Here is a 20,103-nt window from a genome sequence, read left to right as displayed (position 1 = left end):
AGTGAGTTGTGTAGCTGAGACCTATACTTTTATTTGTATGTTTTCATGATCGATCCATTAGAGTTCCTTTCCAATGAATTTTGCCTTATGCAGTTCAAAATCCTTGGCTGTGAGGGGCAGAGAAGCAGTCTAGAGGTATTTAAAAGCATTGCTACATGCTTTCTGCTGAAGCTGAAATGATTCCACCCGCATCCTCAAAGTTTTTCTGTATTAATGTCATTGGTGAATATTCCCTGAAATTTCTTTGACCATGCAAATATTCTACATTCTGAAATAGGATTTGACATTTAATTTTCAGTAGGAGGTCAGGGTATATTTATAATGTCTGACATGTAGCACTCAACATTTGATAGGATCTGAGACCTGACATACAGTACCAGCCAATGTTTGCCAATTAGAACTAACTGTACAACATCTTCCCAGTTATTGTGGATATTTCTGCCTGGCGTAACATTATCATCACATGTACAGGACAGCTTCTGCCAAAGCTGACACACGATTTGGGGGAGCAGCAAATGCTTTGTTTACATTTTAATTTGCATGCTAGAACAGTGGCTTATCATTGCCCGTTGAAAGGGCTGGCTGGCTTTCTGTTGTTTGTGATGTCTGGCTGCTGCTTAAAAGACCAGCCTAGAAGAAGAGGAATCTCAGCTCCCAGTACAGTGCTGTGATGGGAAGAAAAATGCAGCAGAGAACAGTTTCTCTCACCACCACAGCACTCAGCTTGTGAGAGAGGAACCTCTCCTCATACCATAACATTGTGATGGGAACACTCCCCTGCTTCTCTGCAGATCAACAGGTCATAGTATCTGAAAGCTGTGTGCAACGAGAATGTGTGTATTATGTCTATATTAAAGATGAAGCAACTGAGTCTGAGATATATTTGCTTGCCTAAGACCCCTAAGAATTCAGGGCTGAGGTGCAATTTGAAGCAGGGACCTCCTAGTTCAATTCATTTAACCAACACCCTACCTTGGGGTAAACCTCCTGACTTTGCCCTTTTTTAACATGTCCATCATCTTGGTATTCTTTGCAGGAGAAGAATACTGCTTGTGTGTTGAAATTTGTCACACCTACAGAGAACATGGGGCTGATGGGAGGATCCAAAATTATGGAGAACCGGACAAGACTAACTAAAACGGACCTCTACTCCAGGCTGAACTTGCCACCAGGCTTTGAGCATCCCTACGATGACCTGCTTGCTGACCCCAAGCGAGATCTGAAGGATAGCACCAATTTGGTGGAGGTGCAGATCGTCCTCATCTGTGCCTACTGCGTCATCATTTTGCTCGGGTTAGTGGGCAACTCCTTGGTGATTCATGTGGTGATCAAGTTCAAGAGCATGCGCACGGTGACCAACTTCTTCATTGCCAACTTGGCCGTGGCCGATCTGCTGGTGAACACGCTCTGCCTGCCGTTCACGTTAGTTTACACATTGCTGGGAGAATGGAAGCTGGGTCCTGTGCTGTGCCACCTTGTGCCATACGCCCAAGGCCTTGCTGTTCAGGTATCCATAGTGACGTTGACTGTGATAGCCTTGGACCGGCACCGCTGCATTGTGTATCACCTGGAGAGCAAAATCTCCAAGAGGATCAGCTTCTTGATCATTGGGGTGGCCTGGGCTGTCAGTGCCATCTTGGCCAGTCCTCTGGCTATCTTCCGGGAGTATTTCTCCATTGAGCTCAACCAGGACTTCAAGATAGTGGTCTGCGCTGAGGCCTGGCCCAGGGAAGGGCTGGTCAATTACAGCACCATCTACAGCGTCTTGATGTTCCTGATCCAATATGTCTTGCCTCTGGCCATCATCTCCTATGCCTATATCCGTATCTGGAGTAAGCTAAAGAACCACATCAGTCCCGGGGTAGCGGGGGACCATTACCACCAGAGGCGTCGGAAAACTACCAAGATGCTGGTGTGTGTCGTGGTGGTGTTTGGGGTGTGCTGGCTGCCCTTCCACATCTTTCAACTCGTCAGCGATATTGACAGCAACGTGTTGGATTTGCAGGAATACAAACTGATCTACACGCTCTTTCATGTCATTGCTATGTGCTCCACCTTTGCCAACCCGCTCCTCTATGGCTGGATGAACAGCAACTACAGAACGGCTTTCCTGACTGCTTTCCGGTGCGAACAGCGGCTGGATTCCATCCACCCAGAGGTATCGCCTGCACTGAAAGCCAAGAAGAAGCTGGAAGCTAAAGAGGAGCATTGCAATGGACCCCCGTTTTCGCAGCCTACAAGTGTCTAGGGTATCAAACTAGATGTGGCAGTGGGCATACACATACACATACCCGTCACGCTCTCTCTTTTTGCAGCTAACAGGTATGGTGGCGATATGGATTGGGACCAGGGGCAGAGGGGGAGAAAAGCCGTTTAATCTTTCCCCTGTCCGATCTTCCTGATGGAAATTGCTCCTCCCAGCTGGCATTTGGAAAAGCAAAAGTGCAAGTAGCAGATGGTGGAGCAGGGGGTCATGAGTAGGAAAACAATGTAGGCAGAAAGGATTAAGCCCTTTCCCCTTGTGGCTCTGATCCAATCCTCACCCAATTTGCATTTGCACTGATTTTAAAGAGAGAGAAGTGCATTCACACATCTCTATTGCATTTCTTGTTTGACCCTAAGAAAGCAGTGAAGCTGGACGAAGAATGTGAGTGAGTGCAAGGGGAAATAGTTTGATGCTGATGTATTGTTGGGTGTGCTCAGATGTGCTGCTGATTCATAGAAAGCTTATGAACTGGGTGCAATTTGAGAACGTTCCCAACATTTTCAAGGCCATTTGTCATCAAGTATAACGTCAACTCCAAAGAACTATAAAAGACTAAGCTGGTGCTTGGTTGCGTACAGTGAATTCAGAAGCACAGCCAGCAGTAACGCAGAAGAAAAGGGTTTGCCATTGTCAATGCACATTTTAAAAAGTGAGGAGACAAGACATTGGTAGTTGGAGGCAGATGACAATAAACATTTGACTGCTTGGAACATTGCACAGTCCTTTTAGGCCACAGGATCAAACTACCCTCTAGTGGCAAAGCTGCAAATGGTTGTTGAAGTTGAAACTTGCTGCATCTTTCTTTTTGAAAGAAGTGGGTTTCCTAAAAGTCGTAGTGTACTATGGTTTCTCTCCCCCCCCCCCCGATTTATGTGAAAGTTGTGTTTCCCTGTTGAAGTTAAAAACAAGGTCAGCGAAACATCTACCTTTTAGCCACTTGCAATGAAATTCTGGAAGGCAAACCACACTTGAAGTTTGTATAATGAAAGTGGTACCCAGCTTGGTATTGTGCAATCTGTTAGTGATGGATTGAGCACCTGCATGGCATCCTGTGAACCATATGTGCCAGCTTGGCCCTGCAACCATGGATGCCAGGGGCTGTGGGTGACATGCAGTGTGCATGGCCCTGGCACTGAAATTTGTGGGTGCCCGGCCCTTTCATGGGGAATTTTGTGGGTGCTTGGGCCCCCAGGACCTCAGGGAGTTTGCACTTATGCTGTGAACTGTTTTTGCAGTCCTTTTTGGGAAGGAGAAGGTCGGGGGGGGGTGAGAGTTTTACATTAAAGTGGTCCAAACTTTTCTGCAATTGGTTCCGACAGAAGCGGACATAGTTTTCTTTGTTCCTTTACAATGATCTTGTACTATTCATCCGCTTACCAATAGCACCATGCTTATTTCTTCTGCTAATTTATTTTAGCAGAGACAAAAAACTGTCCCTCTCAATGATCTTAGCGCTCAACTATTTTGCAGTTCTGCAGTGTTGCCAAAATTTTAACAGGATTCACAGGGGTGCTGCAGTACCAATTCATGGTCTTTCAAACATTTCAGTTAAAAATCTGAGCCTGCTAATGGCAAGATTAGTAATGGGCGAGGAACTAAGAAGTCAAGCAAGTGTACTGGTGTGGGTCCCTGTTTATTCTCAAGTCAAGTCTGGGTATTTTGGGTGCCTGCATGCCTTTATGTGAGGGAACTGCAAATGCTTGATCTTTCAGGTATCTTATAGCCTGATCCATACCTGAGTGATTGAAGGTAATCCTGTTTATTCTCAATGGTGTTAAATTGAGTCGGATCCTAGTATTCATTTTAAATGGATTGCAGATTGAGCTGCTGGCACCATTAACACATCATGTTTGAAACTCTTCCTGCTTTATTGCTAGATGCTAAAAAATGACAGTAGAAACACTGCCCATCTTGCTCAATGGTAATGTGTGTTTTTTGTTTTGTTTCTGTTCTTGTGGTTTATGCTTTTATGTCACGCATCTTGCCTGGGATCTGTGCCCGTCATTGCACTCTGTGCAATTAAATATGTTCAAATAGAATGCAAGCTAGACATCCGTATGCTGCTGTGTATACCACCAAATGAAGTTTGCATGTGTGTTTGTTAAGAGTTCCATTCTGTTTGCTCAGGTATATGACTTGACTCTCCTGTAAATGCACAGCTATGAATGGCAATGCACACTTCTTCAGCATATATGGTTTGCCTTTTTTTTTAAAAAAAAACACCCCCCCCAAACCCTGGAATCATTAAAGTTATCAAAACAAAGGATCATTGCTGGCGTGTTTTCCTCACCCACTTTTCAGGCCAAACTAGATGTGGTGCATCATTGGAGCCATTTCTTTAAATGTGGGTAAGCCATGAAAAATGGAGGGTGCAGGGGGATGGAATTCAAGGAACAAATGCTACATGAGTCACAATGCTTGCTACATAGGAAGCTGTCTTATTACTGAGTCAATGGCTGCTAAGCTACAATTGTTCTGTTTTGCTGTTGGTGACAGTATCCCTCTGAATATCCATTGCTGGGAATCGCAAGTGGGGCAGTAGCTGTTGCACTCAAGTTCTGCTTAAGGGCTTCCTCCCATGGACACCTATACGAGCCCTGTGATAAAAGAGTGCTATAGATGGGCCTTTGGCCTGATCCAGCTGGGTTCTTAGACCGGGGGTCCATCTTGCATTGTATTGTCTGCACAGACTGGTGGCAGCTCTCCACAGTTTCAATTGGAGGATAAACCCAGGCATACCTGGAGATGCTGGGGATTGAACCTGCGACCTTCTGCATGCAAGGCAGATGCTCTACCATTGAGCTGTGGCATATTCCTCCCTTGCTCACTGCTTGCTTCTATGGGGTTAGTTCCTTGACCTAGCTTTTGCTTCATCTGGCCTCCATTACCCCAAGTCAGCTTGGCTCAGAAAAAGGATCAAGACAGAAAAGAGGGGGCAAGCTCTGGTGCTCAATGAAGCGAAAAAGAAAAAGAAAAAAATTGCTTCTACATGTTTTGAAGTTAACTCCTTCGAGAGCTATGGACAGAAACAATGAACAGCATTAGTAACACGATTTGTAAAAATAGAACGTAAGTAATACACGTTATAGAACGTTTAACATGGTCCAAAAACCTATTAAATGCATAACACAAAATCTAGCTCTCCTGAACATTTAAACCCATATCGGACTTCAAAAAAATGAAAAAGAAGATACAATGTTTGCCAGGTACCAAACTTAGACCTTAGCCACGAAATGTTAAAACCTCATTTTTTTCCTCTAAAGAGTGAATAGTAATTTATCTTAAATGTAAATACAATCTTGAGATGCTCACCACCAGACCTAACATTTACCAAACATGCAGAAAAAATGTGCCTGAAATGAAGGTAAGTATGTGGCGGGCCAATATACAGTGGTGCCCCGCAAGACGAAAAACTCGCTAGATGAAAGGGTTTTTCGGTTTTGCGTTGCTTCGCTAGATGAATTTCCCTATGGGCTTGCTTCGCAAGATGAAAACGTCTTGCGCTTTTTTAAAAAAGCCGCTTGAAGAGGCGCAGTTGCGACGGACCGTGCTTCGCAAGACGAAAAACATCGCAAGACGAAAAGACTCGCGGAACGAATTATTTTCGACTTGCGAGGCACCACTGTATGACCAGGGCAGACCTGCGTGTCATGAAACGTCAGATCGCAGCTAGGGTTTGGCCCTGGAGGCGCCCTGAAATATCAGTCATGGGGGCTGAGCATGGAGCAGCTAATCAATTGCTTCCTGTGCTTAAACATGGGAGATACCTGAGCCTATGGATACCATGCCCTGTAGGGTGTGTGTGTGTGTGTGTGTGTGTGTGTGTGTGTACCTTGAGGCTTCTCAGATTGTGGTTTCTCAGTTTTGTTTGACCTCCAAGATCTACCAGCGGAAGCCAAGTGCAAAAGACATGTTGTTAGAATGAAAGAGCAGGGTGCCTCTGAGGACATTCTGAGCCTAGGCATTTGTTTTCAGTGCAAGAACTGGGCTGGTCTCACAAAGATTTCCCCTAAGAGTCCTCTCCTTGTTTCCTCTCTACATTTCAGCAGCCTAGTAGAGGCATGGAAAGTTATTTTGCTGCTGATAATGTTAGAGTCAGAAGGCAGGAACATTGCTGAACAACCGCAAATCAACCAGAGATCAGTCAGTAGATGCTGATCTACTTTCTGATTATACGACAAGTAATCAGTTCCCTTTAATAACTATGCAGTGGGACAATTGTGCCTACATGCACTTCAAGCACAAGTTCAGCAAACACAAAAGTTCAACAACACCATTAAAAATAAGAACATATGGAAAACATTTAAAATAATTTAAAAGTATGTGCAGCAATCACATACTCGCTCCTAGATGACACAGAGCTGCGCTTGGCAGTCCTGTTACCTATAAATGTGTCTGCAGGTGGCATTCAGTTGGTGGGGTGGGGGGAGAGGAAGGAAAGAGTGATACAGCTTGAAAACCTCGGGGCCTTCCAAGATGCCCAAAGAGGCTCTTTGTGAAAGGCACCTCTCTGCAATAAGAAGCAAATGGAGAGAGGTCCAACCAAGCTAATTTTAGCTCCGAGGAGTTTTGTGCCGTAACTAAAGTTGTGCCCTGGGAATACTGTGGCAGCTTGAGTGGGCTGCTTCCACACTCATAGCATGCAGCTCCAACCCTTCAGGTTATTTCCAAGCCGGTGCCTTTTTCCCAGAGAGTACATATGCAAGAGTTCTCTGAGGCGGAGCACCTGAAGCAACTCACATGTTATTATCTCTGGCAAATGCAAGGCATGTATAATGAATGCCGACATCAGTCAGAGCATGTGAACTGCTTCCTAAGCACCATAAATAGATGCAGAAAGGTCAGTTGCTCTTTTTCAGAGTGGGGAGCATGTGGCTTTCCAGATGTTGTTTGACTCCAATTCCCATCAGCCACAGCCAGCATGGCCAATGGGACAAGCTGATTTCCACTCCCAAGTGGAAACTAACCAAGCCATCTACTATTGTTTCAGCGAAAATACCCAATCTCTCCACATTTCCCCACAGGGTACAGCTTCAGCTACCTGCAGCCGCACAGCACTCTGCCTTTGCTTCTGCTTAGGAACTGTTGAACAATCATGTTGTTGCCTCATCCATTTGGCTAATTGTTCTGTTTTAAAAATGAGCATTTGAAAACAGTGCTAAACAAATGAAGATCCTATTTAACTTTTGCAGGAATAGATAATGCCACAGGCAGTCCTGCTTATGTGTTTTTTTGGGCACGTTGATGAATAAATATTGTGATGACCCGAAGTCATGTGAAAGGCTTGGTAGAGAATGCATAGTTTCACAACACGTAAGAGGCACAAAGGCTTTATTTTCTTCCGATGTAGGAATAACAATGAGAAAGTTAAATCTAGTGTACAAATGATAGTGCATATTGTTTGTCAAGCTGTGGGAGAAAACTCATTTTCATATTATATTTCCTGGCAAATGAAAAAAGGACAGGAACATAGGAAGCTGGCAAAAGACCACTGGCCCAGTTAGCTCAGTATTAACTACAATGATTGGCAGCAGCTGTCCAGATTTTCTTTCCTAGCCCTTGATGCTGAAACTTGGAGCGTTTGTATGCAAAGCACTTACTTCACCACTGAGCTCTGGCTAAAGATCACATCACCCACACTGTTTGATTAAATATCCTTTCTCTCTGCCTTGTTCTTCATTTTTGGAAGTTAGCTGGGTGAACTGGCCTCGTTCAAAACTTGCAAAACACTTTGCTCTTCTCTGGCCATGTAGAGGGTAACTTGAAACATGCCTGGCTTCCAGCGAGGTTCATCTGTTCCCTTTCTAAGAAAGTCTAGAAGAGTGCAACCCTATATGTCTCTACTCAGAAGCAAGTTCCATGGTTTTGAGTGAGGCCTACTCCCAGAGATGTCTGTATAGTGGGTTGCAAGTTTAAACTCTTTTGTCTACTGATGTTGTATCTGCTACTGGGTCTATGCAGAAACAGCTCACTGTGTGAGATGCGGTGGAGCTGCTCGCTTCCTGGCAAATGAGTCATTGTTGCCGGGAAGTAGAGAGAAGGGAAGAGGCAGCAGGGAAGTCAGCATGCTACACCAGCAGAACAAGTCCCGTGCTCCTTGCAGTATTTTTTGCACCACAACAAGCTCCGTACCGCGTCACTATTCCCTTCCAGATAAGCAACAGTGACCTACCTGCTGGGAAGCTGATGTAGTGGCCCAACTCACCATGTAAGCCAGTTCTGCTTCAAGCGTATACAGTTGTTCCTTGGAAGTCGAACAGAATCCATTCCGGAAGTCTGTCCGACTTCCTAAACATTCAGAAACCAAACTGCAGCTTCTGATTGGCTGCAGGAAGCTCCTGCAGCCAATCGGAAGCAGCTGAAACCACGTCAGACATTTGGCTTCCTAAAGAACGTTAAAAAACACTCACTTCTGGGTTTCGATTATTTGGGAGCCAATTTGTTCGAGATCCAAGGTATGATTGCACTAGAAATTTAGCTTTGCAGAATTGAAGTGGATTAAAGCACGGTCACTATGGTGCAACAAATCTGCTTTTTGAAAACATGCCCTATTGGGAAAGTAATGGGGAGATGTAGTGAAAAGTGTGAGGTGAACGAATGATTGACTGGAAGATGTGTGAACACCCTGCAAGCAAATCAGGATGAGTGCCGATTGTCATATAACCACCTCGTAAACAAATCATAACAAATGCTCAGTAACAACCATAGTCTAACCAGTGTGTAAGCTTTGTGGAAGTAAAACAGGATGAAGAAGCAGGTCATCTGGAGAAGCCCTAAGTCAAACATCGGAGCAAGTCACACTTTCAAAGTGTTGAACAAATACTTATTAATCATTGCATTATCGTTGTAAAGAGGATAAATGGCTAGAGACAGGTAGCCAAATGGGTAGAATGAAACACCAAATGGTGAGTCTGCAGGGATCTGATGTAGAACTCTGAGCTCTTGTATAGCTTAGCATAAACACCTGGCTCTGCCTCCTGTTTCAGCAAATTTGTAGAAATGAAATATAATGGGGCACATATTTCAAGGAAATGGGGAGGTGGTATTGGGGCACTTGGTGATCCACACAGAACTGAGCAGGTACATAAGCAGAGTTCTAATGGATCCTTGCTGGGAATTCAAACCTGAGCGCAGATGGTACATTCCATTAAGGAGAGAAATGCTGCCCGAACAGAAATTCTACATACTGCCTTGAATCTCCCGCACCACCCTGGCACTGCCTTGCCTGTATTAAAATGCTGGCTCCAGAGTCCGAGGGGGCTCCCGGCAGTCATAGATCATATGGTATGCTTTCCTGAGTGGTGGCAAGTTCAAGGTTGCCTTTACAAGATCAGAAAAACAAAGGCAGCTCTGTTAAATCACAATAACTCCCTCTCCTCTCAAATCCACAGTTGGGTAATACCGAACAAGCGTTCACAACATAGAGGACATGGTGCATTGCAAACAACAGCACCGCCACACACATTTTCAAATGTATTTGTTAAATTGGCACCTCACCTTTCCATCAAATGGGGTGTGTGTGTAAAATAAAACACACAAGAAAAGAATGAAAGGACAGGTAAAACATAAAATCAACAAAAGGAAAAGGCCACCTAAAACCAATTACATCATATTTACAAGCCATTTTTACAGCCTGTCTAGATCATGTCTTTGCCTGCTGGTGTAAAGTCACTGGAGACGGGCCTCCCTTGGCCAAGAATTCCAGTTCCTAAGTGCAGCCACCAAGAAGGCCCACACCTGAATTAAACTAAAGGCCTTATTTCACCCAGATAGCAATATTTTGTAGCAATGCAATAAGGCTAGACTTCCTAGCTGGTGCTTTAGTTGAGAGTCTTAATATACGCATATTTCTTATCCAAAAAGTTAAAGTCAGAGTAGACCCACTGAAGTTAATGGACATGGCTAACTTGCAACCTTTAATTATTGCAGAATTTCCCAGAGTTACATCCAACACTAGACCCTACACTGCAGAGTCTTGATCTGCCTTAACCTCTACACACACTGGCTGCAATACTCTTATTCATAAGTGGTTCTAAAAATGAAAATGTTAATGTAGTATAATCTAAAGAAATGTAAAATGTTGCGTCCAGATTGCCTTTTTCCATATCAAATTAGCTAATTTCCTCCCAAAGGGAGGTGTAAAATAGCCAGCAGTAAATAACTGCGGGGACATTTGAACATTTGGGAGGGGGGGGTGTGTGTTATTGTGGTGATGGCGGGGTGTGTAAATGGCTGCCCCCACTGGCCAAAAAGCAAAATCAAACATTGACCACCTCATTTTCAAACTACCCTAAAGCTTTTAGAGTTCACCCTCCCTGAAGATTACTCTAATACTTTGGATGGCATTTTTTGCCCCCAGAGTCAGGAAAGGATCTGGGCTGAATACTTTGGCTCAGAACTATAAGAAAAGCACAGTGAAAATGAAAATCGCTCTCTGATTTCCCTTCCAGAGGTGATTCCACGAATCTTCTCAAGGTCCCGGAACATGTCAACTCATTATCAGCGGTATTGTATTAAGATTGGACAAGAGATTGCACTGGCTGGAACTTTCATAACTACAGATTGCTTTAAAATGAAAGTAATAAGCTGATATGATACCCAAAATGTAAAATGTTCCATGCTGTGTCAAAATGCCTTTCACCATGCCAAACATAATAGCAGTTCTTTTCCCCCCTTCAGTCAAAGGAAGGTCATTTGGAGCCAGGATGACTGTAACTAACTCAACAGTCCAAGTTACCAGGCACATCTGTTGCAGGGAAAAATACAGGTAAATGGCTAGGAAATAGCTGGGGAGTCCTGTGGGAGGTGAGAGCAATTTTGGCAAAAGGACATACTTCCCCCACCTCTCTTTCCCCCACCTGGCTAAGAATGTTATAATCTAGGTGTCTCTGTGTGAAAAGAACAATGCACACTGCAGTTTGAGGTCCTCTCCCAATCCAGACTATCATTTTTTGCAGGAGGAATTCAATTGCATACTGATGGTTTTAGGTTTGCACAGAGAAATTGGTTTTAAAAGCACCCAGGCAATCTTGTGAAACAAACCAAACTTTTTAAAAAAACAAATTGACTTTTTTGTGATAAGGAACATGCATTAGAAAGCATGGGATGCTAATTGAGTGATGAGAAATTGTATAGCCTCAGTGCAAACAAATCAGGATGGAGGCTCAGTAAACCACAGAAGTTACAGAACCTCCATGCAAGTTTTGTGCAAACAAAACAGCGTGAGTGTCGAATTAGAAGGTCACATGGAAGCACCCTGAATTAGAGCTGAAGAAATGCACAGGGAGCTACGTTCTGAACCCTGTTAGCAAACAGCATTTTGAGGTGCTGGCTAGGGTTGCCGTACATCCTGGAAAACCCAGACATGTCCTCTTTTTAGGGGTCAACATGCCCATCCGGATGAATTTTCACATTTTAAAGGAAATGTCTGGGGTTTTTGGGGGGGGGTTGGGGGGCATGCACATGCTCTGGAGGGTGCTGTGCCCCAGAAGCAGAAACACCGCAGCAGAGTAAGACTGTTTTAGTGAAGATCAGGTAGGAGCTGGGGTCCGTGAGCCAGTGTGGTGTAGTGGTTAAGAGCGGTAGTCTCGTAATCTGGTGAACAGGTTCGATTCCCCGCTCCTCCACATGCAGCTGCTGGGTGACCTTGGGCCAGTCACACTTCTTTGAAGTCTCTCAGCCCCACTCACCTCACAGAGTGTTTGTTGTGGGGGAGGAAGGGAAAGGAGAATGTGAGCCGCTTTGAGACTCCTTCGGGTAGTGATAAAGTGGGATATCAAATCCAAACTCTTCTTCTTCTTCTTCCCGGGCTGGCAGCGGCTCAGGCTTTGGTGGCTTTGGTTTGGGCTTTAACTCAGGCTGCTCTGCATGCTGCAGCTGCTGCCAGCCTGAGCTGGAGAAAGAGGTGCATGGGCACGGAGGTGGCCCCATGCACCCACATGCCTCTTTCCCTGGCTTGGGGTGGCAGCAGCTCGGGCTGACCTCTTTTTTGCTCTTCAAGATATAGCAGCCCTGGAGTTGGCTGTTTGTGATTCGAGGACCCGATCCCTGCTTGGGGAATAAAGACACGTGGACACAGAATGTAAGGTTAATGGGTAAGGTAAAGGCCACAACTTTATTGATTACAGCATGTGAGAAGGTATTGGCTTAGGCAATGGACCACGGAACATTAGACTCCACCCACTCGTAGAGGGGTGAGTCTGAGGAGGGGTTAACCACCAGTAGGGGAAGCCTGTTGATGCTAATCCAACTATAGGCTCTCTTCCTGATGTCACCGAGGGTCGTGCCATGGCCCCCCGCCACACAGGCATCGGACAGGATCCACGACCGCTGGATTCCTTTAGCGGAATACCCAAAATTGTTGGGGAAGGCGATGGCCACACCTTGCCCCCCGAAACACCAGCAACACATTCCAATGCCTAACCGCCACCCGAGCCAAAAGGCTCGCCGCCAATACCCTCACAGCTGCAACCAATCCCTAAGACTGTTGGATATGTTAGCCAGCCATATGTTGTTTCCACGATCTGAAAGATGAACACCGTCATCCCGGAATAGGGTCTGGTCGCCAATCTGGATATCATCATGAGATATAACTCGGCCATTCATAAAACGCACTTTGCGCGCTACCGCACGATTCAAGAGTTTCCTGGATTTTTCAATGGCCATAATGTTATGCGCACCGTGCCAAACCTTTCTCCTCAAGAGAGAGGACCAGAACAGGGTTGTTCTGGGAAATAAGGCAGCCAACTCATCCAAGACCTTTCTCATGTCCAAGACCTTTCTCATGTTCCACAACAAGTCCACACTCTTCCTGCTTGCCAGGTCGTTCTCACCCAGCTGAATGATTAGAATGTTAGGGGGGCCCAACAGCACCGCTTTTGCCGAAAATGTGTGTGCAATGGTGGGGAAGGCTGGCGCGGCTGCGTTTGAGCAGCAAGCCACGCCCCCGCCAAGCTTCCCTATTGGGTGCCCAACAGGGGAGGGGCGTGGCACCAGCCCTGGAGTTGAAGCAGGGAGAAGAGCGCCCCCCTGCATGACGCAGGAATCGTCTCCCGTTCACAACCCCTTCCCTCCTGGGAGTAGGAAAGGCTTTCTCCAGAAATATCTGGCATGGGAGCAATGGAGAGTTGACACTGTATCTCTGTTTGTGGTGCAGTTCTGCCGTTTTAGGCCCTGAACATACAGTGTGGGTGTGTAGCTTTAAATGGCCATATGTATTCAATTAATGTTTCTTTTCTTCCATCCTCGCCACACACCATGCTTTATGACTGCCGTGCATTCCTGATACATCAGAAGGACAAACAAACAAGATGAAAAAACACGTTCAAATCCGGAGAAAAAGGAAATATCCTTAGAATGCTCAGTGTCATGTCTTAAACTCACTCAGATCATAGCACCGTCATAACTAGAAGAATAAAACGAGAGTCTACTTCTGCTATCCTAAGCACAGTTGATGTCGAAAAGGCTAATATATGTTTTGAAATGAAAATAATAGAATGCTGATGCCCAGAATTTTCCCATTTGATAGGGATTCCGTTTGTGGAGTATGTGAATCGGCGTGTTATTTCTTCAGTAATCCATTCTAGTGTGAATGAATGAGTGTGGGAAAACACACACACATATCCTAGCCCTTTGTTGTGCTGTTAATACCGAATAGACTTTTGCTGGCCTGTAAATGTTAAAATTGTATTTGCTTGATTGTAACTTAGTGGCTGATCTGTGATTGTAATAATAAAGATTGATTGAAATGATAAAGTGAACATATGCCCCCTTTTATGTGCCCAGCTGCCTGCTCCCTGACTATAAAACGTTTTTAAAAATACAAGGAAAGGATGTGGTGGCAACCAGATTCGGCCCTAGGCCCAGATGCTGACACGAGGCCTGTTTGCCCCATCATCTCCCACACCCTGGTTAGTCCAGCCCAAGCGATCCAGCACAAGCAATACCTCATGCCTCTCAGAGGCTCTGCACAACAGTCCCAGCTTGCATGTCCAGTGATCAGGTAAAACCAAGTTACAGTCCAAAATATTTTGGAGAGCACCAGATTGGGGAAGGCTGTCTTTAATCAATGCAGCACAGAGACCAACTAGTCTGTCTGTCAAGCCAGAACATGGGAACCAAGAGGAGAAAGGATGACGAAGGTATGGGTTTCATTCTCCTGTTCAGTGTCCTTCTTACTGGCTTTAGGAACACATTGACCACATTAATATACCTCCTTGAGGCATTTCCCATTCTGTGTGCTCTTCATGAGTAGAATGGTGGATATGGTTTTAATGAATGAATAAATCTGCTTGGCAGTATGTGGCAAGCTGAATATTAGTCAACAGGGTGCTACATGTGCCATGGATCTGATGCAAGAATGATTGACTTGTGGTCCTCCAAATGTTGGACTACAACTCCCATCATTCCTCACCACTGGGCAGGTTGGCTGCCCAACATCTGGAGGGTCATGGGCTCCCCTTCCCTGATCTAATGCAATGTGACAATTTTTATGTTCTCATTGATCATTCAAGTAACATTAATAGCTTAAAAAAAGATCTCATTGAAGCATACAGCCTTGAGTGCAAAATTAGTTCTTACTTAAATAAGGTGGGGAATTCAACAAAAGGAGTAGAATGACATAGTAGCAATATAATCAGTGGTCACGGCATCTAAGCATAACTTACTAAATCCTCATGTGGCAACTCAAGCTTTGACAAGGATAGTAAGCAGAATAGAGTTGTTTTCCCCATCACAATTTTTCTCTTAATAAGATCCTGAGCGACGAGTTGAAATAAGAATTGCGATGGTAGTTTCTCCTTCAACCCAAGGGCTGGTTAATCTGCTTCCTTCACAGCTGCAACTGCTTAAGAGCAGCTTGCTTCAGTCAAATGCTGTGATGGAAGAGAGGAAACACATTAAAATCCCAACTTTGAACTGGCCAATCAGGGGCCCTCCAGTGGGCGGAGCCTTGCTAGTGGACCATGAATCGGGTGCTTCCATTCCGGTCTTCCCATGACACATAAAAGCTGACTGCACTTGGCATCTTCAGCGCAGTCAGGAGAAGCGTAAGCTCTGTTGGCAAAGATATAATGCCCAATATATAGGAAGGTGACCCTTTCCATGGAATAGCCATCTAGCATCCAGTGTCACTTCATAATGAATATTGATTCATTATGGCAGCTTACATTGCATTATCTCCATGTAATCTCTGTAGAGGCAGGATGTTTACAGCTCTTGTAAGCGGCCTTTCAATTTGTTCTAGTGTTAGAAACGGGCAGCCAGCCATCAAAATGTGTCATGCTTCATGTTTATTGCTTGTGCTCTCTATCTTCTGTTGAGGTCCAAAAGGTTGCTCTTAGACAGGAATTTTTGTTTTCCCCTTTTCAATGATGAAGGTTTTATAGCCAGTTTCATCCTATGACATGACATCAGTGATGGGAAGGAGCAGCATGAAGGCCACCACCACATCACTCCCTCTTCCACTCTGACCTGATTTCCTACAGCAGCAGCATGAAGGTGCGGGCAAACAGACCTTGTCTAGGGGTCCCGTCCCTGAGGCAAGAACGCCACTGACACAAGACCATCAACCGTGTCTCACTAATGGAAGCCCAGGCTTGCTGGTCTCATAATGGTGCTTAGGGACAAAGGTGTTTGTGTGGGTGTGTGGAAATATAATTTGTTCGACAGAGATAGATAGGCATTTCTGTGTGCCTTCCTTTCATTTTATGGCTCTCTACCTGTGAAACAATGGTGTTCATTCAATGTGCTAAAAGACAATAAATTATTAAGGCTGGAGAGAGTAGTACGAGATATGAGAAAATATTACATTGTTTGCTGATATAATAACAACAGAAATGCTCTTTGATATCTCTCTTTTAGGTGGAAAATAGATATATACAGTGGTACCTCGGGTTAAGTACTTAATTCGTTCTGGAGGTCCGTTCTTAACCTGAAACTGTTCTTAACCTGAAGCACCACTTAGCTAATGGGGCCTCCCACTGCTGCCGTGCCGCCAGAGCACAATTTCTGTTCTCATCCTGAAGCAAAGTTCTTAACCCGAGGTACTATTTCTGGGTTAGTGGAGTCTGTAACCTGAAGCGTATGTAACCCGAGGTACCACTGTAGTTGTAGCTATTCTTCATATTCTATTGTACACCCTTTTATATTATTTTATGGTGCTCACTTTGGCAGCACTATACTGAAACTGGAACAATATTATTTTATGCTATAGTTTTTCCATTTTGTTGCATGCACATGAGATTACCCCATTCGTTTTCATGCAGGATACAATCCAGTGTGGGATCACTGATCCCTAAAAAGTTTTAAATTATTGTGGATTGCAGAGAGTTAGGGTTTCATATAGCACTGGGGTGAAATGAAAGCTAGCAAAGCCATTTTGTTTTTACCAGCAAAATACCCACCCAAGCAGTTTTTGTTGCGTTGGGGGAGGGGTGGTGGTGGTTTCCAGAATAGCTCCTGGTGAGGTGTGCTCTGCATCTGGTACTTGAATGAAAATCAGCAAAACTTTCCCTACTTATATATAACTGCTCAACAACAACCAACATTCTCGATACAGATCTGCTTAAAAAATGGTTTAGTCCTTGTTTCACATTCCATGGGATGCAAAGTTCATTAATTAAAGGTGCTGATGCAAATGACAGCACAGAGTTTATAAGAGAACCACTTGGGAATTGTGCCTACAAGGTGTTCTGAAGTGAAGCCAGCTTCCCTCCCAATGAAAACAGCAGCTTTGGTAGGTGGGTGGTAGCATGGGAAAAGAGAGGAGTCCAGGATTAATCCCTCCCATCCTATGAAGCCCTGTTCCTGCTATTTGCGTTACAAAAATCATGCATGTTAATAGCATTCACACAAACCCACATCTGCTTTGTCCCATCAATGAGCTGGTTTTGACACATGCTCGCTCCCTGCGGTATTCATTTTCAATTTGTTCAGATTGCTTAGAAATGAAGGTCCACACATTGGCTCCCTGTGGGATTCAGAAAGATTTAATTAGTGAATCTAATCTAATCCCTTAAAAACTATACTCACCTTGAGATGTGGCTGTGCTGGTCCTCTGCGTATCTGTAGAGATGGGGAAGAAATTCTTTTCAATTCTCTTGAATTTGCATCGAAAGATGAACCTACCCAATTTATAGAATCATAGAATCAGAATTGTAGATTTGGAAGGGACACAAGGGTCATCTAGTCCAACCCTCTGCAATGCAGGAATCTCAACTAAAGCATCCATGGCGGACACTTCCTGAAACAATACACAAACCGAAGCCTTGTCATCATTTGAAGTTCACACTTCTGCATTGGAGTTCTCCAATCAGGTAGTGTGCAGAAAAATGTGCATACAAAGTACTGTAATGTGTACATAAGAATGCATCTGTTAGTGAAACTAACATACTACAGAAAAATGCATGCAAAAATGTGTATATTTGGCAAAAAAATGCATATCAAAATTAAGAGAAATATGCAGTAAAATGCTGAGTTTTCATTTAAAAATGAATTTGTAAGCTTATGTGGAAAACCAAACTTAAGAATGGAAAAAAGAGATACTGTCAGGAACTCAACTGACAGATTCACCCATGCCTAGCAATATGTCAACAGGGCCTCATGTCTTGCCTCATGTCAAATCTCCCTCTCCCCCCCCTCTCAAAAGACTCCCCAGATTTGGTATCCAATATTGCATCTATTCTATGGAATAAATGCTAGTGGCTTTAGTAAAAACTGATCCAAATAAACCATACATAAACAGATGGAAAAGGGTTCTAGTACTATGTGGATTGCATCATTTTAACAGAGGTCTTTCAGTGCAAATAACCTGTTTTACCTTGCTCTTTCATTGGCTTAAGCAGGTTCAATGCATAGTTTATGGGAGTGAGATAGAGAGTGACAGTGACTGCTCATAGCCCTAGAACAGATCGCAAGGACTTCACAAATCAATTTTGTTTCCATGACCAGTAGTGGCAAAAAGCAAGTCCTTGGAGGGCTAACGCAAGTTTATCATCACAAATGTGTATCTTCTGCCAAATGAACAGCGGAAACGAGCAGTCAGTTGATCCAGGGCTGTCACTCCATCGCAGCAGGTTTCTCCCTTAAAAGCAATTCTTAGCAATACAGAACAAGAATGTTGATGAAAAGAGGGAGCCACTGCATAGCCCAACTTTAATGAAATTTCTTTACAATTATACTTTTAAATTAGAAGTAGCATCTGTTCTTTTGTTCAAATCTGGCCACCTAATTTCACAGTTCAGTTGGAAACGGCACCAGGTAATAAGGAGGGAACTTAAGGTGGGAGGGAACTCATACGGATTTACATTTTTGGAGTGGTGAGAAATACACTTTTAATTAAACATTTCTACATCCCTTCCAGTCTTCCCGACCATTTTTAAAATATATATTGCAGGACAGATTTTACGGGTCTCATTATTTGCCACACCTAAATCCTTTGGTGATAGCAGAATGCAGAGACATAAAACTGAAAAACACTTAACTGAATATGAAGTGTTTTATGGGGCAGGTTGGCGGTGATTCATCACCAGGCATGCAAATTCCTTCATTGTCAGCATTGGCAAAGATGCCCAACTGCAAATGGAAGGGTTGCAAAGCTTCTGTCGCTGTCCATGGTATTTGAAATGTTTCATACCTATTTAAGAAACTCCCTTCCCTAATGCCGTTACTTCTTCTACTGCAAAGATAGTGATTTATTCTCCTCCTTTCCTGCCTTGACTACTTTAAGGCTGCAATCATGTACCTGCACAGTACATACTTAACTTGAGAGAAAGCTCCACTGAGACTAGTGGAACATACTTTGGAATAAATACATATATCATTGCACTTCTTTCTGGTTTGCCCCTTTACCAGCTTCACCCTCTCTCCTCCATTTCTCACTCTGCTTCTAGCCTGATTTATTTTGCGGGCTAAACTCCATGTTATATTAAGCATGCTTTGAAAAAGTGTATGCTCAACACAGATCCCTTTATTTCTCAATGAAAAAAACAGTCAAGCAGCTTCACACACACACACACACACACACACACACACACACCACCCCAACCTGGCTTGCAACCACATTGTGCGAGGGGGAAGAAATTCACTGCAATGTTTTCTTGCCTAAAATTGCCCTGCCCTAGCTGCTTTTAGCTCAACATGGTGCTACTTTCAGTAAGCAGCATGCAAATAGAGCAGCAGGGGGAAAACTCAGAGCCAAGTATTCCTGGAAACTGCCAGTGTCTTACTCTTTTTTGGCTATCCAATTTAACTTGCACTTTGATGGATGATCATAGTTGTCACTGATCAATTGTTTGAGAAGTTGCTATTTGCAAGAGAACATTTATGTTGCTCCTTGTTCCATTTGCCATGGCGAAAATCTCTGTAGGTTCAGGAGGCAGAGCTATAGTAAAAAGCAGAAGAGGCCCTTAGCACAGGGTTAGAAAACTTCCAGATGTTGCTTACAACTCAAGACTGAGCTTTTTTCTTTTCTTTTCTTTTAAAATGACTTGCAGACCTTCACAGAAGACAACAGCACTCACTGGAAGCAATCTATATTTCGCAATGTACATATTCTTTATTTATTATTTACTAAATAATAAAAAGCCCATACTTTTTGTCACTGCCATATTTATATCCCACCCTTCCTTCGAAGGACCTCACAGAAGGGCAATCTGGTTCTTTAGACGACTGCAAAATATTGATCAACTGGTTGTCATTGCATCCTTCCCAAAACAACAATTTATTGATGAAGTAAATTGGAGAAAGTATGATTTGCTGCATTTTTTTGTCGAGTGTGGAATGAATGTATCAATGCAACAGCTTCAAAATGACTTAAACTGTCACCTTCTTCTCATTAC

General features: G+C 43.9%; 1 protein-coding gene across 10 annotated transcripts in view; it reads left to right on the top strand.

The window, feature by feature from the left end:
• The window catches only part of NPY2R (neuropeptide Y receptor Y2), a gene marked incomplete at its 5' end in the record, with an annotated part of 30,433 nt that extends 10,630 nt beyond the window's left edge, over window positions 1-19,803 (top strand). For 7 of the 10 annotated variants that reach the window (XM_081208397.1, XM_081208399.1, XM_081208401.1 and 4 more), the window contains one exon: window positions 1,037-3,742. In XM_081208397.1, coding sequence (XP_081064523.1) covers window positions 1,037-2,248 — 1,212 coding nt within the window. In that variant the 3' untranslated portion in view covers window positions 2,249-3,742. Of the gene's footprint in view, window positions 1-1,036; window positions 3,743-19,758 lie in introns of those variants that run through there. The other 3 variants (XM_081208404.1, XM_081208405.1, XR_014011655.1) reach the window with 2 other exon arrangements.
• Window positions 19,804-20,103: the final 300 nt, after the last annotated feature.

The sequence above is a fragment of the Podarcis bocagei genome (genome assembly GCF_964188305.1).
Source record: "Podarcis bocagei genome assembly, chromosome: 9".
NCBI classification, from domain to species: Eukaryota; Metazoa; Chordata; class Lepidosauria; order Squamata; family Lacertidae; genus Podarcis; species Podarcis bocagei.
The sequence above is the reverse complement of the archived record's forward strand: the minus strand, read 5'-3'. Positions and strand labels throughout refer to the sequence as shown.